This window comes from Clarias gariepinus, chromosome 18, assembly GCF_024256425.1.
Source record: "Clarias gariepinus isolate MV-2021 ecotype Netherlands chromosome 18, CGAR_prim_01v2, whole genome shotgun sequence".
In the NCBI taxonomy this organism is placed as follows: Eukaryota; Metazoa; Chordata; class Actinopteri; order Siluriformes; family Clariidae; genus Clarias; species Clarias gariepinus.
Window position 1 is genome coordinate 21,130,254 of NC_071117.1, and position 18,257 is coordinate 21,148,510.

The window sequence follows — 18,257 nt, forward strand, 5'->3', positions numbered from 1 at the left end:
TAACCAATCCACAAGCAAAGTGTAAGAGGTGTGAGCCAATCACAGTGCAGGTGTCGGTTGAGTGAGAAGCTGTGGTGTAATAGGACGTGAACATGTGGAGTGAACCTTCAAACTAATACCAGAACTAACAAACACAAGGGTCACTCAGTTTTTGGTTTAAAGTCTGCACAGATATATAAATAAAAAAAAAATGTATGTTTAAAAAAAAAGTCCTTCAACTTTTGTTCTCACTTCCGGGATCATATTTGTCTCTCATGGGTAATGTAGTTTAATTAAACCTTTAGAAAATTATTTTATAATGAGAATGCACCTCATAACTTTTGTCTTCTCATACAGAACTCTTATTATTCTTGCTTATTGATTATTAATTCCTTTTTTCAGACTTTGGTTTAAAAGCAGGGGACACCCTAGACAGGTTGTCAATCCATCACAGGGCATGGGCGCGCACACACACACACACACACACACACACACAGACAGTATGGACAATTTGGGAACGCAGATTAACCGAATCTGCATGTCTTTGTTCTGTGGGAGGAAACCGGAGGAAACTTACCACGCAAAGGGAGAGAATCGAACCCTGACCATGGAGGTGCAAGGCGGCAGTGCTAACCATTACACCAGCATGCCCGTTAGTGCTTACTGATTATTGTGAAAGCAAAATTAATCCCTTTCATAAAATGCCTAGTGTGATGTGCTATAATGACTTTAAAGTTTACAATTCTACTTAATTATAATAATTTGAAGGCACAGTAGCTGAAAACATTTAGCATCATAATTTCCACATTTAGGGTTGGAGGTTTGATGTGGCACTATGCGAGTTATCTTGAGGAGGTCTAAAGATGCACAATGTAGGGCTGATCCATCCATTTTTAAATTGCCTATAGTGTGAAAAAGTCTCACTCACTCACTTATCGTCTATACCATTTTTTCCTGTGTACAGGGTTGAGGGGGCCCTGGAGACTATCTATAGAGTGGAGCACAGACACTTTTATTTACGCACTACAGTCAATTTAGAAATGACAAATTAGCCTAATCTGCATATCTTTGGAATGTGGGAAGAAACCAGAGTACTGGGAGGAAACCCACTAAGCACAGGAGAACATACAAACTCCATGCACAGAGACCTGAGACGGGAATCGAACATTACATGACTGAAGATTTAGTTGTGTGAAAAATCATTTAAAATTTATTTCTTGAGGAACACAATGATCCTTCCCTAATTTGAACACTGATTTTACATAATCATTGATTGAAAGAAATGCAGTGGTCTCCAAAAAAAAATGGATGTGGAATAGCAATTAATAAGTCTGGACATTACAACAGTTTGGCATGTTATTAAATTTTAATTAAAACAAATTAAAAACCAGTATTTTTATTCAAGTATATTTCCATTCTTTTTAATAAAATAAATAAAGAGATTTGACAGACATATTACTATAATGTTCCAGGACTCACATGCAGGCGCTTTTTGTTCCAAGGTAAACTAGTCCTGGTGGTTCACAGTTGCATTTAAAACCTTCTGTTTAGAGATGGAGGAGTCTGAAATACTGACAGATGGGGCACCTGCAGCCATAATCCTGTGTATGTAGGCTATTTATGATGTTGGTTAGTTTTTACGTCACCATCTGGTGATTAAAGCACAGTTCTGATACTTAATCATGCTATTTGGCAATGTAGCCTGATTTAACTTATCTTGTGTGTCAGCAAGCAAATAATTAGCCTAGAAATGAGAAAAAGAATGAAAAATTTTCAAGCTTTTGAAAACAGAACACAACCTGTTATATATAACAAAAATAGTTTGCTGCCCTTTGAAATGAACGCAGAAGGGGTAATCATAGATTTATGGTAGTGTTGTGTCTGCAAAAAAACTAAATCAATCTCTCAGGTTTACAGGTGGACGGTTGTTGCCCGGACTATGAAATAGTAAATAGGGAATTATTAACAGTTTCTGACACCAAACATCAGTTACAGGTGGAGAAATCTCAGTTCTGAAAATTAGACAAAACACAGCAGAAACTTTCAAATCACAGCAAAGGCAGCTCAGGGGCACCGAGGAGCTCCTGACCAGTAGATGAATTCCTGAGAGCAAAAATTGTAATTCCTGAGCTGTACGCTGCTGGGATTGTTATGTGCGTCATCTTTGGATGGTCTTCCTCACAGTTTTCTTCATCGATCATTTTTCTAACTTGACCTAAAATAAATATCAATATAGGATTATAGCTGGCTGCAGGTTATAGTGGGTGTGTTCATTTTTTTCCATTGCCAAAATGTGTAACAATTTAGCCAGGGGTGCTCAAACTTTTGTACACAATCTTTTATTTCGCTAAAAATACTGTAGTTAAATAATTTTTTTGATTACACTTGTTTTTCCAGTAGGTAGTTTTTCTTATTGTTTAAGTGGAAGACTACGGGTTGTGTGCATAATTTATTTGCACTTATTTTTGCTCAATTCTATTAAGTTAGGAAATAATAGTGGAAAACCTGAAATAACATCTTTTCTCGTACCTTCCACGTTAAGAGTTTTCCAGCGGGGATCGTTCTGATGGTCTGAGATCAGTGGCAGAAGCGAGTCTGACGTTAATCTCTTTAAAACATCTTCACGACGTATCAACAGCACAGACTCACTGCACAGACGCACATGTAACTCCTCTTCACTAACTGTGGAATCAAAATCACATCATTATAAAACTACACTCTGAGATATTGATATATACAGTATTGTGGATTATAAATACACGTCAGCCTCATTGTCTATTAAGTTTTACACAGATTTCCATTCCTGTGGCTTCTTGTAGTTACTTTATACTGTGTCATCATATTTTTTGCCAATATGTAATATTGTAAGATAATCCATGTATGGTCTTATAAAGTCGACCCTCAAATTCACGGGGTTACAGTACATTTCTATAGCACCTGCCAATTGTGAAAAAAACGTGAATTTTGGATGTATTAAAAAATGCCTATACCATAAATGCCTATTTTATAGTTTAAACCCCAAATACGATCCCAAAACACTTTAATTTATTTTAAACTCAGTTTAATACATTACCCTTAAAAAAAAAAAACAGAATGTAAAGATAAACCCGTATACTGTACAGTACTGTACAGCTGTGTCTCCTGCAGTGCTAGAATGTAAAATACAAATGTTACCGCTCTATATGTACTGTAATTTATGCATGCACATTTTTTTGTTGGTATCAGTACTGTAGAGTAAATACGGTAATAATTCACCACCACAAGCCGCGTTTTACCCTACGGTCGCTTTGCGTTCTCTCTACATATTTAAAAATTAAAAAAGTATATAGAAATATTTTAATATGGAAATTTAGCTGAATTTACTTTAATATTTATGTTACAAAATTAGTAAATTATATTGTTCTTAATATATTGGAGTTGATACGCATGAAAAACTATATATTGCCGCGAACAATTGCAGAGGATATTTGCAGTTTTTCCCAAATTGCAGGGGTTTCCGCGAACAATTAATAGTTAGGTTTTAAAGAAAAATCTGCGAACTCTGAACCTCAACTTCGCAGATTAGTCTTGGACCAACAGTCACTTGTCCCGTTTCATAGGCAGACTTATTTGGAAAATGAATGTCAAGGCCAATATTTGGCTTTCAGTGATTTGTATTTCTGGAGCAGAATAAATGTACAACAACATAATATTTTTTTTTAAATAGATTTTTCTGAGAAGGAATTGGTTCAGATGGTCAGAAACAACCCAGAAACCACCAAGGCACTGGACTGCAATGAATTGGAAGCTGCTGGAACTTCAGTGTCACTGTCTACTGAACCACTTTACTTTTCAATTTTTATTTGTCCCATACACAGTAAAGTATTCAGCGAAATGCTTTTACAACTGCCCATGATCTAAATAGAAATATTTCTTTGTGAGAAATAAATTGCAACGAAGAGTACAATTAAATAAAAAATAGAATTTTCCGGTAAAGTAATAAGAATAGGAAAAAATATATATAAATGTATTAAAAAAGAATCAAGCTGGAAAATGTACAATATTTACAAAGTTACCAAACTATAACAGAATTAAAATACTAATGTAAGGAGTGTATACTGTACATTATTCAGAATAAATTAAAGACAGAAAAGAAATCGTAAACTCTGGGAGTGCAGTTAGTCCTGTATGATGTAGGATGTGTGTTTAGATCAGTCCACTGGTAGATGTGATGGTGGGCTGTCGATCACCATGGACTGAAAGCCCCTGCTCCATAACTGACAGCTCACTAAAATAAAAGCCTCCTCCTGACCAGAGGTAAATTTCGAGGCATAAAGATGAGGCACTCAACCCCAAGAACACTGTACAAGGTGTTGGTACACATGCTGGTGTCAGTGGAACTGGTGGAATAATGAAAAGGGAGGACATAACCGTAAGTGTTTGAAACTTTGACATAACTGATTGTTCCAACAGGACAATGATCCCAAACACACATCAGAACTGGTTATAGAATGCATAAAGCAGGCGAACCTTAAATCTCTAAAGCCACACCCCTACTGATTAATTTGTGGAATGTGCTTAAAAGTCTTGTCTCTGTTAGAAAACCAGCAGATTTCACTTAACTGTACACAATCTAAAAAAAAATATTAGTTGTTCTGTGTGTATATTTTTTAACCTGTGTTGTTAAAAAAAAACCTGAAAATAAATTTAACCAAATGTTCAATCATTCTGCTCCAGAAATAAATCAGTTCAAAGAAATAAATAACTGCATCGCAACACTCGACTCATGTTTATGACGCGTATGTAAACCTCTGACTGCATCTCACTCACTCCCTCACTCACTCATCATCTAAACCACCATGAAGTGACCACCATCTTAATTCCAGGGTGTTAATTACAAGAAAAAGACATTTTCTTGTAATTAAATACAAAAATGAAAGACAAAGAAAGCAAGAAACAACCAGACAAATAGATGTTGTGCTAATATATCTCTTACTCCCTCTTCGTCTATACCACTTTATCCCGTGTACAGAGTCCCAGGGGGCCCAGACCCTACCCCAGGAGACTTACTGTAGGGCACGAGGCGGGGTAAACCCTGGACAAGGTGCCAATCCATCAAACACACACACACACACACACACACACTCATTCACACACTGGACCCCGGAGGTGCAAAGCTACAGTGCTATAAACTAACTAAAAACCTTGTTATTTTGTGTAAATACAAAAACGTTCACAAGTAAAAATGATGACATTTTTTTTTTTCAGCTTTGATATTGCATCTCTCTGAAATCACTCCACATACCCATATCCAATGGATTTGTCATGAAAACAGCATTGGGTGTCACCCCAAATATCAGCTGGTGATGCCAGGCGTCAGGGATCTCTTCACCTTCTGCCACTCCACGCTGCATGTTCATGGTGGCCACAGGTACAGCTCTCTGTCGAATCCAGTGTGCCAGCCAAGGCACCAAATTCACCTGCCTCGAGGGGAAGAAACCAAAGAATCTGCCCAGCACTCGTCCACCACTAGCTTCCTTTGCTCCATCTATTAGCTGAACATGCGTGGCACCTAAGAAATAATTATGAGTACATCATTTCTTTATTATTTATTTTCTTGTACACCTAGACATAAGCAAAGGTACATTCAAAACTATAGCATGCACATCTAAAAAGCCTTATCTTTCTGTCACACATGGTGAAAGACAACGTACCAGCTTCGCTGCGTGAGTGAAGGTAATCAGGCAATGGAGAATTATTCCTTCTTAACTTTGTCTGAACACAGCGGTCAGCTGTTTCCGGCGCCACCGTAATCCCCAGAGCCTGGAGCACATCCACTACTGCTGTAGCGCCACAAGCTGAAACTCCAATCTGTTCTGTATACCTCTCTGCAGCTTCCTGGACTGACCACAGCATGGCTTTGTGTTGTCCTCCATTCCCATCCTTCTCCGTAACGGCAACACTTGCAGCCGTACTGAATGAAGTGACCTCCATCTTAATTCCAGGGTATTAATTACAAGAAAAATACATTTTCTTGTAATTAAATACAAAACAGAAAGACAAAAAAAGAAAGATATTAACAACCAGGCTAATATATCTTTCACTTGCCCATCGTCTATGACGCTTTATCCTGTACTCAGGGTCATCGGGACCTGAAGTCTATCATAGGAGAGATAGGGCACAAGGGGGGGGTAAACCCTGGACAGGGTGCCGATCCATCAAACAGCACACACATACATATGCGCTTGCTCATACACACACTATTTGGGTGATTTGGGAACTCCAATTCACTCAGTCTTTGGGAAGAAACTGGAGGACCTGGAGGAAACCCACCAAGCACAAGGAGTAGAAAAATCTTCATCGTCATCCACCAGGGGTAGCTCAGTTGTTAAGGCATTGGACTACGGTTCGGAAGATCAGGTTTAAACCCCACAACCACCAAGTTGCCACTGTTGGGCCCTTGAGCAAGGCCCTTAACCCTCAACTGCTCAGATGTGTAATGAGATAAAAATGTAAGTTTCTCTGGATAAGAGCGTCTGCCAAATGCCTAAATGTAAATGTCATCCACTATGCGTAAACTGTGCTCGTAACAATCAGGTGGTGAGAAGCGTACCACTGCATAACTAATGCAAGTGTGTAGAATCATCATCGGATGTGCTGTAAAGCAATGGTCTTATCATCTTCAGGAGAGAACATCATGACAGACTAGTTTTCAGATTGGATGAGATACAGGTGTGCAGTAAAACAGTTGTGAGGTTGTACTGAGCGCGCTGGAGAATATGCCGGAGTTCTTCTCGTAACTTTGTTCACAGTACTGTAAATTAGCCATAATTCATTTTGGTCCATACAGACCTGGACAATAGATGTCAAAACACTCACACTGGAGCCAGTCCTGATGGGGAAACACTGGATCCCAGGTGGACAAAAGGTTTGCAAAAGCAAGGAGATTGTGTTGAAAAACGATGCCTTTTCTAAAAGTGGATTAAAATAGAATTAGTTCTCATGTGAAAGTACACTTAGAGTCACAGCACCTGAGATAAACTGACTGTATGGTTTACACACTTGGCCAAAAATAACTCTGATGCTGCTAAATATAACACAGAAAACAGTCCATGCTCCAACAAACTACTCCAAGCTAGAGTCTTAGCCATACCATACACAAAATAACTGTTTATTTAATGTTATAATGTAATAAAGATCCGCTAATTTTAATTAAAATACATCAATAGCTCAGTTTTCACACACTTACTCTGCTCTGCTGCAGGACTGAGTTTATTTTTCTTCCGCGTTTCCCGACAGAGTCCGGTCCGCTGGCAGGGATTGGCTCAGAGCTCTCAGATAGCGCGTTCTGATTGGCCCGACCTTCTGTCAATCAAATGCGGATGCAGCTCTACGTCTGGCGTTAACGCGATTGAGAATTTTGACCACACGATGGCAGTGTTGCATTATAGAACTGTATTACAACACGTTCAAGTTAGAAACTAGTGATGGGAAGTTTGGATCATTTCAGTGACTCGGTTCTTTGAATCTCGTTTATTAAAATGAACGAATCTTTTTTTGAGTCATTTAGTTCATTTCGTTCTTATGATCAGAAATAAAATAAAATGTTACAAATTTCAATAAACACACCCCCAACACGTCTACATACACAGATTTTGGCTATAGTTCTAGTAATTAAAATATTACAATGCAGCTAAGGACATATTATAATAAACAGAATGAATAGCTCACCTCTCATATCTTCTACTGATGATGAAAAATTGTTTGATCTTTTGTCACGTGACTCTCATAGCTGCTATGCGGTGCTTTACACAGGAAACAGAACTGAACGTTTCTTCTCATGAGTCTTCTAGTCCGAGTCGTTTGAAACTATCGCATACGAGAGTCACGTGACAAAAGAACGAACGATTCGGAGTAGACGACTCACTCGTTTCTGTTTCCTGTACATAACCTACGGAGGTTTTGCGATGATATGCGCATGCGCACCCAGTAGAAAATAAACGAATCACTCCCCGAGATACTCGTGTCACTCAGTCACGTTAAAGATTCATTTAAAAACAACGAATCGTTCATGAACGACCCATCACTAGGAACGTCTGTAGTCCAACTAGGGACTGTGATGGTGATTATCATTGTATTTATTAAACATTCACACACACACACATTCACACATTATGGGCAATTTGGGATCGCCACTTAGACCATCTGCATGTCTTTGGACAGTGTGATAACTGGAGTTCTCAAATCACCTGTAGTGTGTGAATGTGTGTGTGAATAAATACAAAGGTCACCTCTGGCTTCCATGGTCACTAGTTGGACTGCAGAGGTTCCTAGATGAAAGGATGGAAACTGATGGATGGATGCTGTGGCGAAACAGCGGAACAAGTTAAACACAGTGTGTAGGCCAATCTGTATTATACAAAACCAGTTACTTCATTAATTCTGTGCATTTGTTATTTGTGCATCTGTATAGTGCTAACCTCTGCCTACATTGACATTATTTCACCTTTCATCTAAAATAATATTAAAGTTAAAATACATGACATAAAAAAAAATAAAAAACAAAAAGCAACAAAATACTAAAATATACAAATCTGCAGTTGGACAGCAGGGACGGTGTTTGGTCAAAACCTGCTACCAAAGCTGTTCTGCACACGTACATTCCACCTGGAGAATATTGTAAAGACTTTGTTACCAAAAAGTGCACTTCATATGAAATAAAAGAACAATTTACTGTTATACAGAAGCGCTTACAGTAGAACACAGTTATAGAAAGGATCAATTTATGGTAATCACTTCCAGGTATCAGGTGGCACCGGGTTCAGTTCCTGTAAAGTTTGCATGTTCTTACCGTTGGTGGTTTTTTTTTCAGGTGATCCGGTTTCCCCCCACAGTCCAAAGACATGCAGGATAGGTTAACTGGCCTTTCAAAATTGCCTGTAGTGTGTAAATGAGCATGTGTGTATGTGTGTGTGCCCTGAGTGAGTGAGTGTGTGAGTGTGTGAGTAAGTACCACCCAAATTATTTAAAAAGGTGTTTTCTTCATGTCATCTCAGGGAGGTTTTGCCACCACCATTGGAGATACACTTATAAACTGATCCTGTAGATCCAATTTCAGTTGTAGCTTTTTAAAGAACAAGATGTAAAAAAAACAAAAAAAAAACACACACAATGCACTGTACCAGTCTGGCATAAATAAATAAATTATCTAACTCTTCTTTGAAAACTGTTTCGATAATGTTTGTCCTAGAAATGTTAAGTGTTAAGTGATAACACAATTAATCATTAACAATTATTTTGCACAAATGATATCAGAAGTGGAACAACATTTATAGTTATTGTGATAAGAAAAGCTTTAAATGATGTTAAATTATACTGATACTTGCTGACACCAGATTTAAGTTCAAAGTCTATGACTATGGACCAGCTGTATTATTAGTGATATCTATTTAGGGCAAAGAATATCAACTTAATATTTAAACCTGTGCATGTGATAAACAGGTTCAGTGTGCTAAGTGCACATCCTGCATGACACCTGAATACTCTGTCTAGCGGAGACATGTTCAAATTTGTGTTGCTACTCCTTGCTGCGGCTGGTAAGTGGTTTGTCTTTTATATTTTATTTTTTATCAAAGTTGATGTTAAAATAGTACTTTCGGTTTATGCTATGTTCAAATGATTTTTGATTAGATTTTTAATCTCTGCGCAGGCAAATCATTGAAAATCAAGAATATCCTTCTAATTTAACAACTGATACAATTCATATGACAAAATATTTAATAAAATACATTTATTAAATGCATAAAAGTACATATAAAATTTATAAAAGCAACACTCAGTGCTAATTTCAATTTTATTTCGATTATTAAATAATAATAATTAAGATTCAGTATTTGTTGCATATAGCGCCCCTGGAGCAGATTGAGTTAAGGTCCTTGCTCAAGAGCTAAACAGTGGCAACTTGGTGTTACTGGGGCTTGAACCCACAACCTTCCAATCAGCAGCACAGTAACACACAGCCTTAACCTTCTGAGCCACCACTGACCCTTAATATGAAATAATTATAACAATAACAATAGTCCAATTTATGTATCTATGAGACATTGGTAGAATAATCAAGAAAAATACACTCATCAGCCATAATATTAAAACATTGAGTATCACGTATCATCATCATCTGCTGCCAACATCCTGGTGCCAGACACCACAGCACACCCCCAGAGGCCTTGTGAGGTCATGCCCGAAGGGGTCACAGCTGCCCAGACAGCACAAGGGGAAACCTACATTATATTGGCTCATCATTTTTTGCTTGTGTAATGTTATGGCTGATCGGTTTATAACTGTTAGTAACCATGATAATATTAACCATATGAGCTAGTTAGCTGTTTAAATCAATATTCCACAAAATGTATTGATTAATTATTTTGAACATTTAACCATTCATTAATAGAAGGTGGTAGCTTTCGCATGTTGCTAATTCTACACAGGTAGTTAATTTAGTGTGTAAACTGGGCGTCTCGTACAGCTCCATGTGAAATATTTCAGAAATGAGTGCGAAGATTCAATTTAATTCAATTTTATTTGTTAAAACGATAGTCAATGTTGCAAAGCAGCTTTACAGAATCAAAAGAATATTATGGAAATGTGTAAGAAAAGATGTATGAATCAAAATTTGATTATGATGTTGTCACTTTCTGTGTCTGCGTAGGCCTTAATGCCAGACCTCTGCAATATAATGCTCTTCGGATCCAAAATGGGGGATGGGTGATTGGAGCCCCACAACTGGTCCAAGATGGCCAAGAATACATGGGGAGCTCCGGACCTGCTGAACAGCACAGACGGGACACAAACCGTACGTGTTTTATATCTCAACAGGAAATTATAAAACACTATTTCTGCTCAAATTGAAAAGATTTACTGACTATTTTTACCCCACCCTGTGATTGTGACAGTGTCTATAACTCTCTTACATTACTATATATAATAAATAATGATAATGATTTATTTTTACTATTGTAGCTGAACCTCAGTGGAAAGTTGTTCTTGCTCCAGAGCATACAGTAAAGATGCGAGATGGTAAGAACCAGAAAGCTGCACCCCCCGAGGAGCGCAGACAAGGCACTGAACCGTCTAGGCGCTTTTTGGTCGATCTGAACACCGGTTTGATAAAGGAATACATCAGTGAGATGGACAGAAGAACTGAAGGTACGTGTCTCATAATCATGGTGTGCCTTTTTTTTTTGCATTTACAGAAAAAAACAGTGTTTTTTATATTCACATTATATTATATCAACATTCCATTTCCCCACAGTCTATCATCCTGTCTCCAAGTCTGAGTTCAGACAGGGCACTCAGAACTCTCGTGTAACTCTGGTGGATGTTAGAACTGGACAGCAACTGCCTCAGCTCTCAGAGATGCAAAGGAGAGCACAAGCACGTGAGTGTTTCACTGAGAAAACAGAGAGTCACTCTCCTACTTATATGGCGCTGTAGGTTCCCGTATCAATCACGTCTACATCATATATCTACTTTACATTGATGATAAAACTGATAGATCAGGTCCATACATTTTGGAACCTGGCCATGCAACTGCTTGTCAGCCATTTGTTCCATTATTTATGAGCCCCCTAAGATTTTGTGTGTAGACAAATGAGTGAAGTCGTGACTTCACCTTGAATGTTTCGTTCCATTCTCAATGTGCAGCCGTACAGAGGCCAAATGCACATAAAACCTATCTTTGTTCCAAAATGTATGGACCTGACTGTATGTGTATGGACTTTCCCCAGCGTCTGAGTTCAGACAAGGCACAGAGTATAATGAGGCTACCGTGATAAAGAGCATGGAAACCGTCCACAAAGCAGGTCTGCCTGAGTTCCTCAGACAAGGAACAGAGCCTTCAAGACGCATTCTTGTGGACCCAAAAACTGGATTAGTAAAGGAGAATGTCAGTGAGATGCAAAGAAGAGCTTCAGGCTGTACGTATCACATGTAGTGTCCAGCACACTATATACAGTTTATCAATTTTAAAGTTTTATTGTAAGAAATTTCCTTTTTCTCCACAGTCTACAATCCCGTCTCTAATCCCGAGTTCAGACAGGGCACTCAGAACTCACGTGTAACTCTGGTGAATGTTAGAACTGGACAGCAACTGCCTCAGCTCTCAGAGATGCAGAGGAGAGCAGCACCAGGTAAGTGTTTAAAGTTATTATTATGGACATCATCATTACCACACCTTTAGTGTAATGGTGCCATTTGCTTGGTAAGATTTAGGCAAGGCACTGACAATGCCAAGGCCAAATTAAAATATTTATTTGATCCTAACCAGTTATAAAAATGGAAAAGATAAATAATGATAGATTTTATAGACCCATGGCAATAAATGGCAATACACATTACAATAAGCCAAATTATACATAATTATAAACTCTGCTCTTGAATAATTCTGAGAGCAATGATTCTTGAGTTTTACAAATTTTCTGTTGAACAAAACCAACTTACAAACTAGTCCAGCTGGACCGGTGTTACTACACCACTGGGAATTATACTCTGTAGCAGATAACACACGCTTGTAGCCATGTAGATATGACCTTTATATCTCAAATGTCATCACTTATTCCACTTTAGAACAGCCTCAGATAACTAACTCTTCTGGGGTTCGTTCCCAGATAGCTTAAATTGGCTAGCTAGTCTGCTGTGTAGGATGTAGAATCCCTTGTTCCACAAACCAAGTAGTTGTGGAGTAGTTTTCCTTGTTCACGGATTAGAGAGGGGTTTAGGAATCAGCTGAGTGTTAGAAGTTAGTTAGCTTTGTAGCTCGTGTTAGCCATGAGTCATGAACCTGTCAGTGCGCTGGCGTGAGCATGGCATCATGTTAACTAGCATTAATGATAGATGGAAACACAATATGGATGGTTCAAAGGCAGCAATTAGTAAGGAAACAAAGACTTGTTTAAGATGACATAGCATTACCAATGCACATTCTCTAGCTGTAAAATTGTCAGTATTTCTGTGCACGATTAGCAATAATTAACTGATCAATGTGACTGATTATTTATATCCTGAGTTTAAATTTGGTATTCTCTTCTGTAGAGGAGTTCAGACAAGGCACCGAGTACCATACGGGAACCTTGATGAATCTCAGGAAGGCACACACGATGACCAAAGTTAGCAAGGATAAAACTGCACAGGAAATGGGAACCAATGAGGGTACGTACTGGCAAAGTATTGTCTGAATGTGCACATATCTTTGTGTTCTCAAAACTAATTGAATATGTATTTCATCATCATCATCATCATCATCAGTGTTTCCTGAGTTCAAACGTGGCTTTCAGTATTCACAAGCTCAAAGACGACACATCCTAGATCGTAAAGCTCTAGAAAGTGATGAAGGTGAGCAGAGAATTGCAACTCGTGTATTTTTAAGGCTTATTGTTACCAGTATTTGACCAATTTTATATTTTTGTTCAGTGGTTCTTTCTTCCCCCTTGGAGGAGTTCAAACGTGGTATGGAATACAGTCACGCCAATATTATAGATTTATGAATCATGAAGCCCTCTAAAGAGAAGCAAAGTAAGTATAAGTAAGAAACATATGTTATTAGCTTCTGATGAATGCAAAATAATTAGTAATAGTAATTAACTGAAATACGAAAGGTAAAAAAAGACTATATTGGTGGTGCTGATTTAACTTTTTTTTAATATATATATTATACCTATAATACAGAAAATGTGTGCCGAAGAAGCTACAGTACTTCTGAAGTTTATGCAACTTGGAAGTGACCAATCTATCTACCCTAAAAACTTCAAGTTGCTAACTTCAGCCATGTTTTGGAAAAAAAATTTATATGTGCCTCAAAAATTGCCATTTTCAGCGTCTCACTTAATAATTAAATAATTTAAAATGCTAAAAATTCACATTTATTTATGAGTATTGATACTCAATTAATGTAAGCTTAGAGGTATATGACATAAAAAATGTTGTTTAAATTGCTGTTTGGTAAAAACTTTTAAAAACTTACAAATCTGTAGTGTCCGTAACCATGAAAAATTCATGTTGCAATATCTTAACAATTTCGCATTTTGAAATAATACACTTTTTCAGGTTTATGTCTTGTCATATTAAATCTAAATTGGCCAAGGTTTATCTGAATGACAATTAAAATGATTAAAAGATTTAAATTCAAAACAAAGTTACAGACACTATACAAGGACATTAAATTGTATTTAGCAAATGTGTTTATTTCTATCTGATAAATGAAAAGCATGGATCAGGAGATTAGAAGCATTAAGTATTATGTTCTATGATCCTATTCTGCAGTACTAAAACAGAATATACAATACTCTGCATAAGTCTTGAGCCACCCCTTATTTGTTCATGTTAAATTATGTTAATTAAATACATAAAAAAAATAAGAACATGTTTTACTGTGACAAACTGCGAAAAAGCCAACAGATACAAATTAAAACGTTGTTGTTCAAGTTCAAGTTCAAGTAGGCTTTATTGTCATTACAACCATATACAGTTAGTACACAGTGAAACGAAACAACGTTCCTCCAGGACCAAGGTGCTACATGCAACATAAATTTACAACATAAATTAACATAGACACTAAACTAGCTAACCAAGAGGCCTAGTTGGCTGGCTAGCAGACAGGACAGAGAGACCTAACATAAATTACAACATAAATTAACAAAAACCAACTAGCTAAGTAACATTTTTATAGACAACATAAAGTGCACGTGCAAATGTGCAAACAAGAGCAACAACAAAGTGACAGTGCGCAACCACGACATAACGGAACATAAAATATGGTGTTGAGGTAGTGGGTAAACATAAACATTCCTTAAAACAGCAGCAAGAATTGAGGAATTAGTGCAAAATGTAGTCCAGTAATGATCATTGTGCAAAAGATTGTTAAAAACAGTGAAGCATTTACAGGTTGGTGTGTACGATAAGTTGGTGGTGTAGGTCAGAGTGTCTGCACTTGTGTTGATTAGTCGGTCCAGTCCCAATATTTTATGGTAGTTGAGTTAAGCTGTGTGATAATGTTTGTGTGTGTGTGTGTGTGTGTGTGTGAGTGTGTTTGTGTTTATCAGTCCAGTCCCTTTTTGTTGAGGAGACGGATGGCTTGTGGAAAAAAGCTGTTGCACAGTCTGGATGTGTGTGCCCGAATGCTTCGGTACCTTTTTCCAGATGGCAGGAGTGTGAAGTGTGTGTGAGAGGGGTCTGTCTGATCAGCCACAATGCTGGTGGCTTTGCGGATGCAGCGTGTGGTGTAGATGTCTTCAATAGAGGGGAGAGAGACCCCAATGATCTTCTCCGCTGTCCTCACTATCCGCTGTAGGGTTTTGCTGTCCAATATGGCACAATTCCCAAACCAGACAGTGATGCAGCCGCTCAGGATGCTCTCGATAGTTCCTCTATAGAAGGTGGTCAGGATTGGTGGTGGAAGCTGGGCCTTCCTCAGTCTTCTCAGAAAGAAAAGACGCTGTTGGGCTTTCTTGTGTAGGGAGCTGGTGTTGAGGGACCAGCTGAGGTCCTTCTCTAGGTGGACACCCAGGAATTTGGTGCTTTCGACGATTCCCACAGAGGAGCCGTTGATGCTCAGCGGAGAATGGTCGCCACATGTCCTCCTAAAGTCAACAACCATCTCCTTTGTCTTGTCAACATTTAGAGACAGGTTGTTGTCTTTACACCAGTCCGTTAGCCTCTGCACTTCCTCTCTGTACGCTGACTCGTCGTTCTTGCTAATGAGACCCACCACGGTTGTGTCATCAGCGAACTTAATGATGTGGTTCGAACTGTGTGTTGCTACACAGTCGTGAGTCAGCAGTGTAAACAGCAGGGGACTGAGCACACAGCCTTGTGGGGCCCCAGTGCTCAGTGTGGTGGTGCTGGAGGTGCAGTTCCCGATCCGTACTGACTGAGGCCTACCGGTCAGAAAGTCCAGGATCCAGTTGCAGAGGGAGGTGTTCAGGCCCAACAGGTTCAGCTTCAAACTGAACTGTCTGAGTATCTGTTTGAGGCGTGAAAGGCATATGTACAGCATTCAAACATATGTGTCCTTCTTGTCAAGGTGTGTGAGGGCAAGATGGAGTGTAGTGGAGATGGCGTCGTCTGTTGAGCGGTTAGGACGGTACGCAAATTGCAGTGGGTCCAGTGAGGAGGGCAGCAGGGTCTTTATGTGTCTCATGACGAGCCGCTCGAAGCACTTCATGATGGTGGGTGTGAGTGCAACGGGACGGTAGTCATTGAGACAGGACACAGTAGACTTCTTGGGCACGGGGACGATGGTGGTGGCCTTGAAGCACGTGGGAACGACGGCGCTGCTTAGAGAGATGTTGAAGATGTCGGTGAGAACATCTGCCAGCTGTTCAGCACATTCTCTGAGCACTCTGCCTGGGATGTTGTCTGGTCCAGCAGCTTTACGTGGGTTGACACTGCGTAGAGTTTTCCTCACCTCAGCTGTAGTGAGACACAGCACCTGGTCCTTCGAAGGAGGGGTGGTCTTCCTCGCCGCCACGTCGTTCTGCCTGTCAAACCGAGCATAAAAGTTGTTCAGCGCATCTGGGAGGGAGCCGTCACTGTCACAGGCAGGTGATGTCGTCCTGTAGTAAGTGATGGCTTGTAAACTCTGCCACAAGAGCCGTGTGTCGCCGCTGTCCCTGAAGTGATTGTGGATTCTCTGGGCGTGTGCGCGCTTTGCCTCTCTGATGGCCCGAGAAAGTTTGGCCCTTGCTGTTCTGAGGGCCACCTTGTCTCCCGCTTTGAAGGCAGAGTCTCTGGTCCTCAGAAGTGCACGCACTTCCGTAGTAATCCACGGTTTCTGGTTGTTTATGTAACAACCTCATTTCCTCTCTTGTCTGTTTAAACCACATTCAGCATCACCAGTATATCTGAAACTGGTCAGGTACATCTAAGCATTTAGAGCGACTTACATTTTTTATCTCATTATACATCTGAGCAGTTGAGGGTTAAGGGCCTTGCTCAAGGGCCCAACAGTGGCAACTTGGTGGTTGCGGGGTTTGAACCTGGGATCGTCCAAACCGTAGTCCAATGCCTTAACCACTGAACTGCCCATACAGTACAGTACTGGACTGAAAAAGAGAGAAAAAACTTGCCCAAATGAGAGGCAAAAAAGTCACCAAGGAAGCCTGAAGAACTGTTTCTCATGATGACTTTAAAAATAGAAGAAAGGAAAGATTATTAATGGCAAAGGTTATATTTTCAATTAATACATTTACAAACCTTCCATTCAGAATTGGTAAGATTCTCTTTGCTCCATTCTCCATTTCAGAGATGACATTTAAAACTTAAACTTCAATCCTTTTATACGCCCCCCATGTTTGGTGAGGACTTAATTCTGGATTTGTACACATTGGTATTTAGACTAAAGTAATTTAGACTCAAATGAATTCAACTAAGAATCATAAACATTGGAAGGATTTTTATTCTTTTCACCCTGAAATACATAAGAATGACACCATTTAAAATAAGAATAAATGTAACAGACCACACATACTTCACATGTACAGTAACTATAGCAGATGAGTATTTGGTCAGTTTATCCTAATTATTCATTTAGCAAATGTGTGATTTTGTCATTCTCAACAAATGCTACAATTTCTTGAATTTTTGTGTCAATTTGTCTAATATTGTTTTTTAACTAATGAGATTATATTCAACACAGTTAATATGCATGCATCGTTTCAGCTTCTTCCACGTGTACTGAAGCTTATTGTAGTTAACGATATACTGCAATAAAATTGTTATAAATTATTTATTGACATCCTCAAGTATAATTTAAGAGATAGCGCATAGGTTACAGAATAAAGAGCCTATCAGGTTACTTAAGTGTTTAGAGGTTATCAGTTTTGTAAAATTCAACTTTGAACCAAAGCTGTGGTGGAGAATTGTCAGGTGAAGCCAACAAGACATGATTTATATAATTTATTCATGCATGCATTATGCCTAACCTTACTACTACTATTTACTACTCCTATTAAACCTACTTTTACTCTTAATACTACTAATACTATTGTTATCATTATCATTATTATTTTTATCATTGTTATTATTAATAATAATATTATTTGCTTCTGTTTTACACAGTAGATGAAAACTGGTGGACAGCAGTGCTGGATAAAGTCTGAAGATAGCCTCAAGCTCTTCATATTCCGAAACAGTGTAAAGCCTGTAAAGGAACTGTATCTCATGTTAAAAGATCGTACACTGGCTTGTGTGACTACGAAGAACTTTCGATGTGAACAAAAATATAAAGAACATTAAGCATTTCAAAA

At 38.7% G+C, this 18,257-nt stretch overlaps 2 protein-coding genes across 3 annotated transcripts; one reads left to right on the forward strand and one right to left on the reverse strand.

The window, feature by feature from the left end:
* Nucleotides 1-1,456: 1,456 nt before the first annotated feature.
* On the reverse strand, nucleotides 1,457-7,264 carry LOC128506269 (uncharacterized). 2 transcript variants are annotated; one of them, XM_053476638.1, is made up of 5 exons: nucleotides 7,208-7,264; nucleotides 5,673-5,991; nucleotides 5,264-5,530; nucleotides 2,509-2,661; nucleotides 1,457-2,194 (listed from the first exon to the last, which is right to left on the reverse strand). In XM_053476638.1, exons 2-5 carry the CDS (start codon nucleotides 5,950-5,952, stop codon nucleotides 2,028-2,030), a joined length of 867 nt encoding a protein of 288 aa, XP_053332613.1. In that variant the 5' UTR covers nucleotides 5,953-5,991; nucleotides 7,208-7,264; the 3' UTR covers nucleotides 1,457-2,027. The 2 variants fall into 2 exon arrangements, with proteins under 2 accessions (XP_053332613.1, XP_053332612.1); XM_053476637.1 differs by lacking the exon at nucleotides 7,208-7,264 and adding an exon at nucleotides 6,838-7,145.
* A 2,180-nt stretch (nucleotides 7,265-9,444) lies between these two features.
* wu:fa56d06 (uncharacterized protein LOC795664 homolog) lies at nucleotides 9,445-18,257 on the forward strand. The gene is made up of 10 exons (XM_053476663.1): nucleotides 9,445-9,554; nucleotides 10,667-10,810; nucleotides 10,978-11,163; nucleotides 11,270-11,395; nucleotides 11,745-11,933; nucleotides 12,021-12,146; nucleotides 13,048-13,164; nucleotides 13,261-13,347; nucleotides 13,426-13,527; nucleotides 18,070-18,257. Exons 1-9 carry the CDS (start codon nucleotides 9,518-9,520, stop codon nucleotides 13,497-13,499), a joined length of 1,086 nt encoding a protein of 361 aa, XP_053332638.1. The 5' UTR covers nucleotides 9,445-9,517; the 3' UTR covers nucleotides 13,500-13,527; nucleotides 18,070-18,257.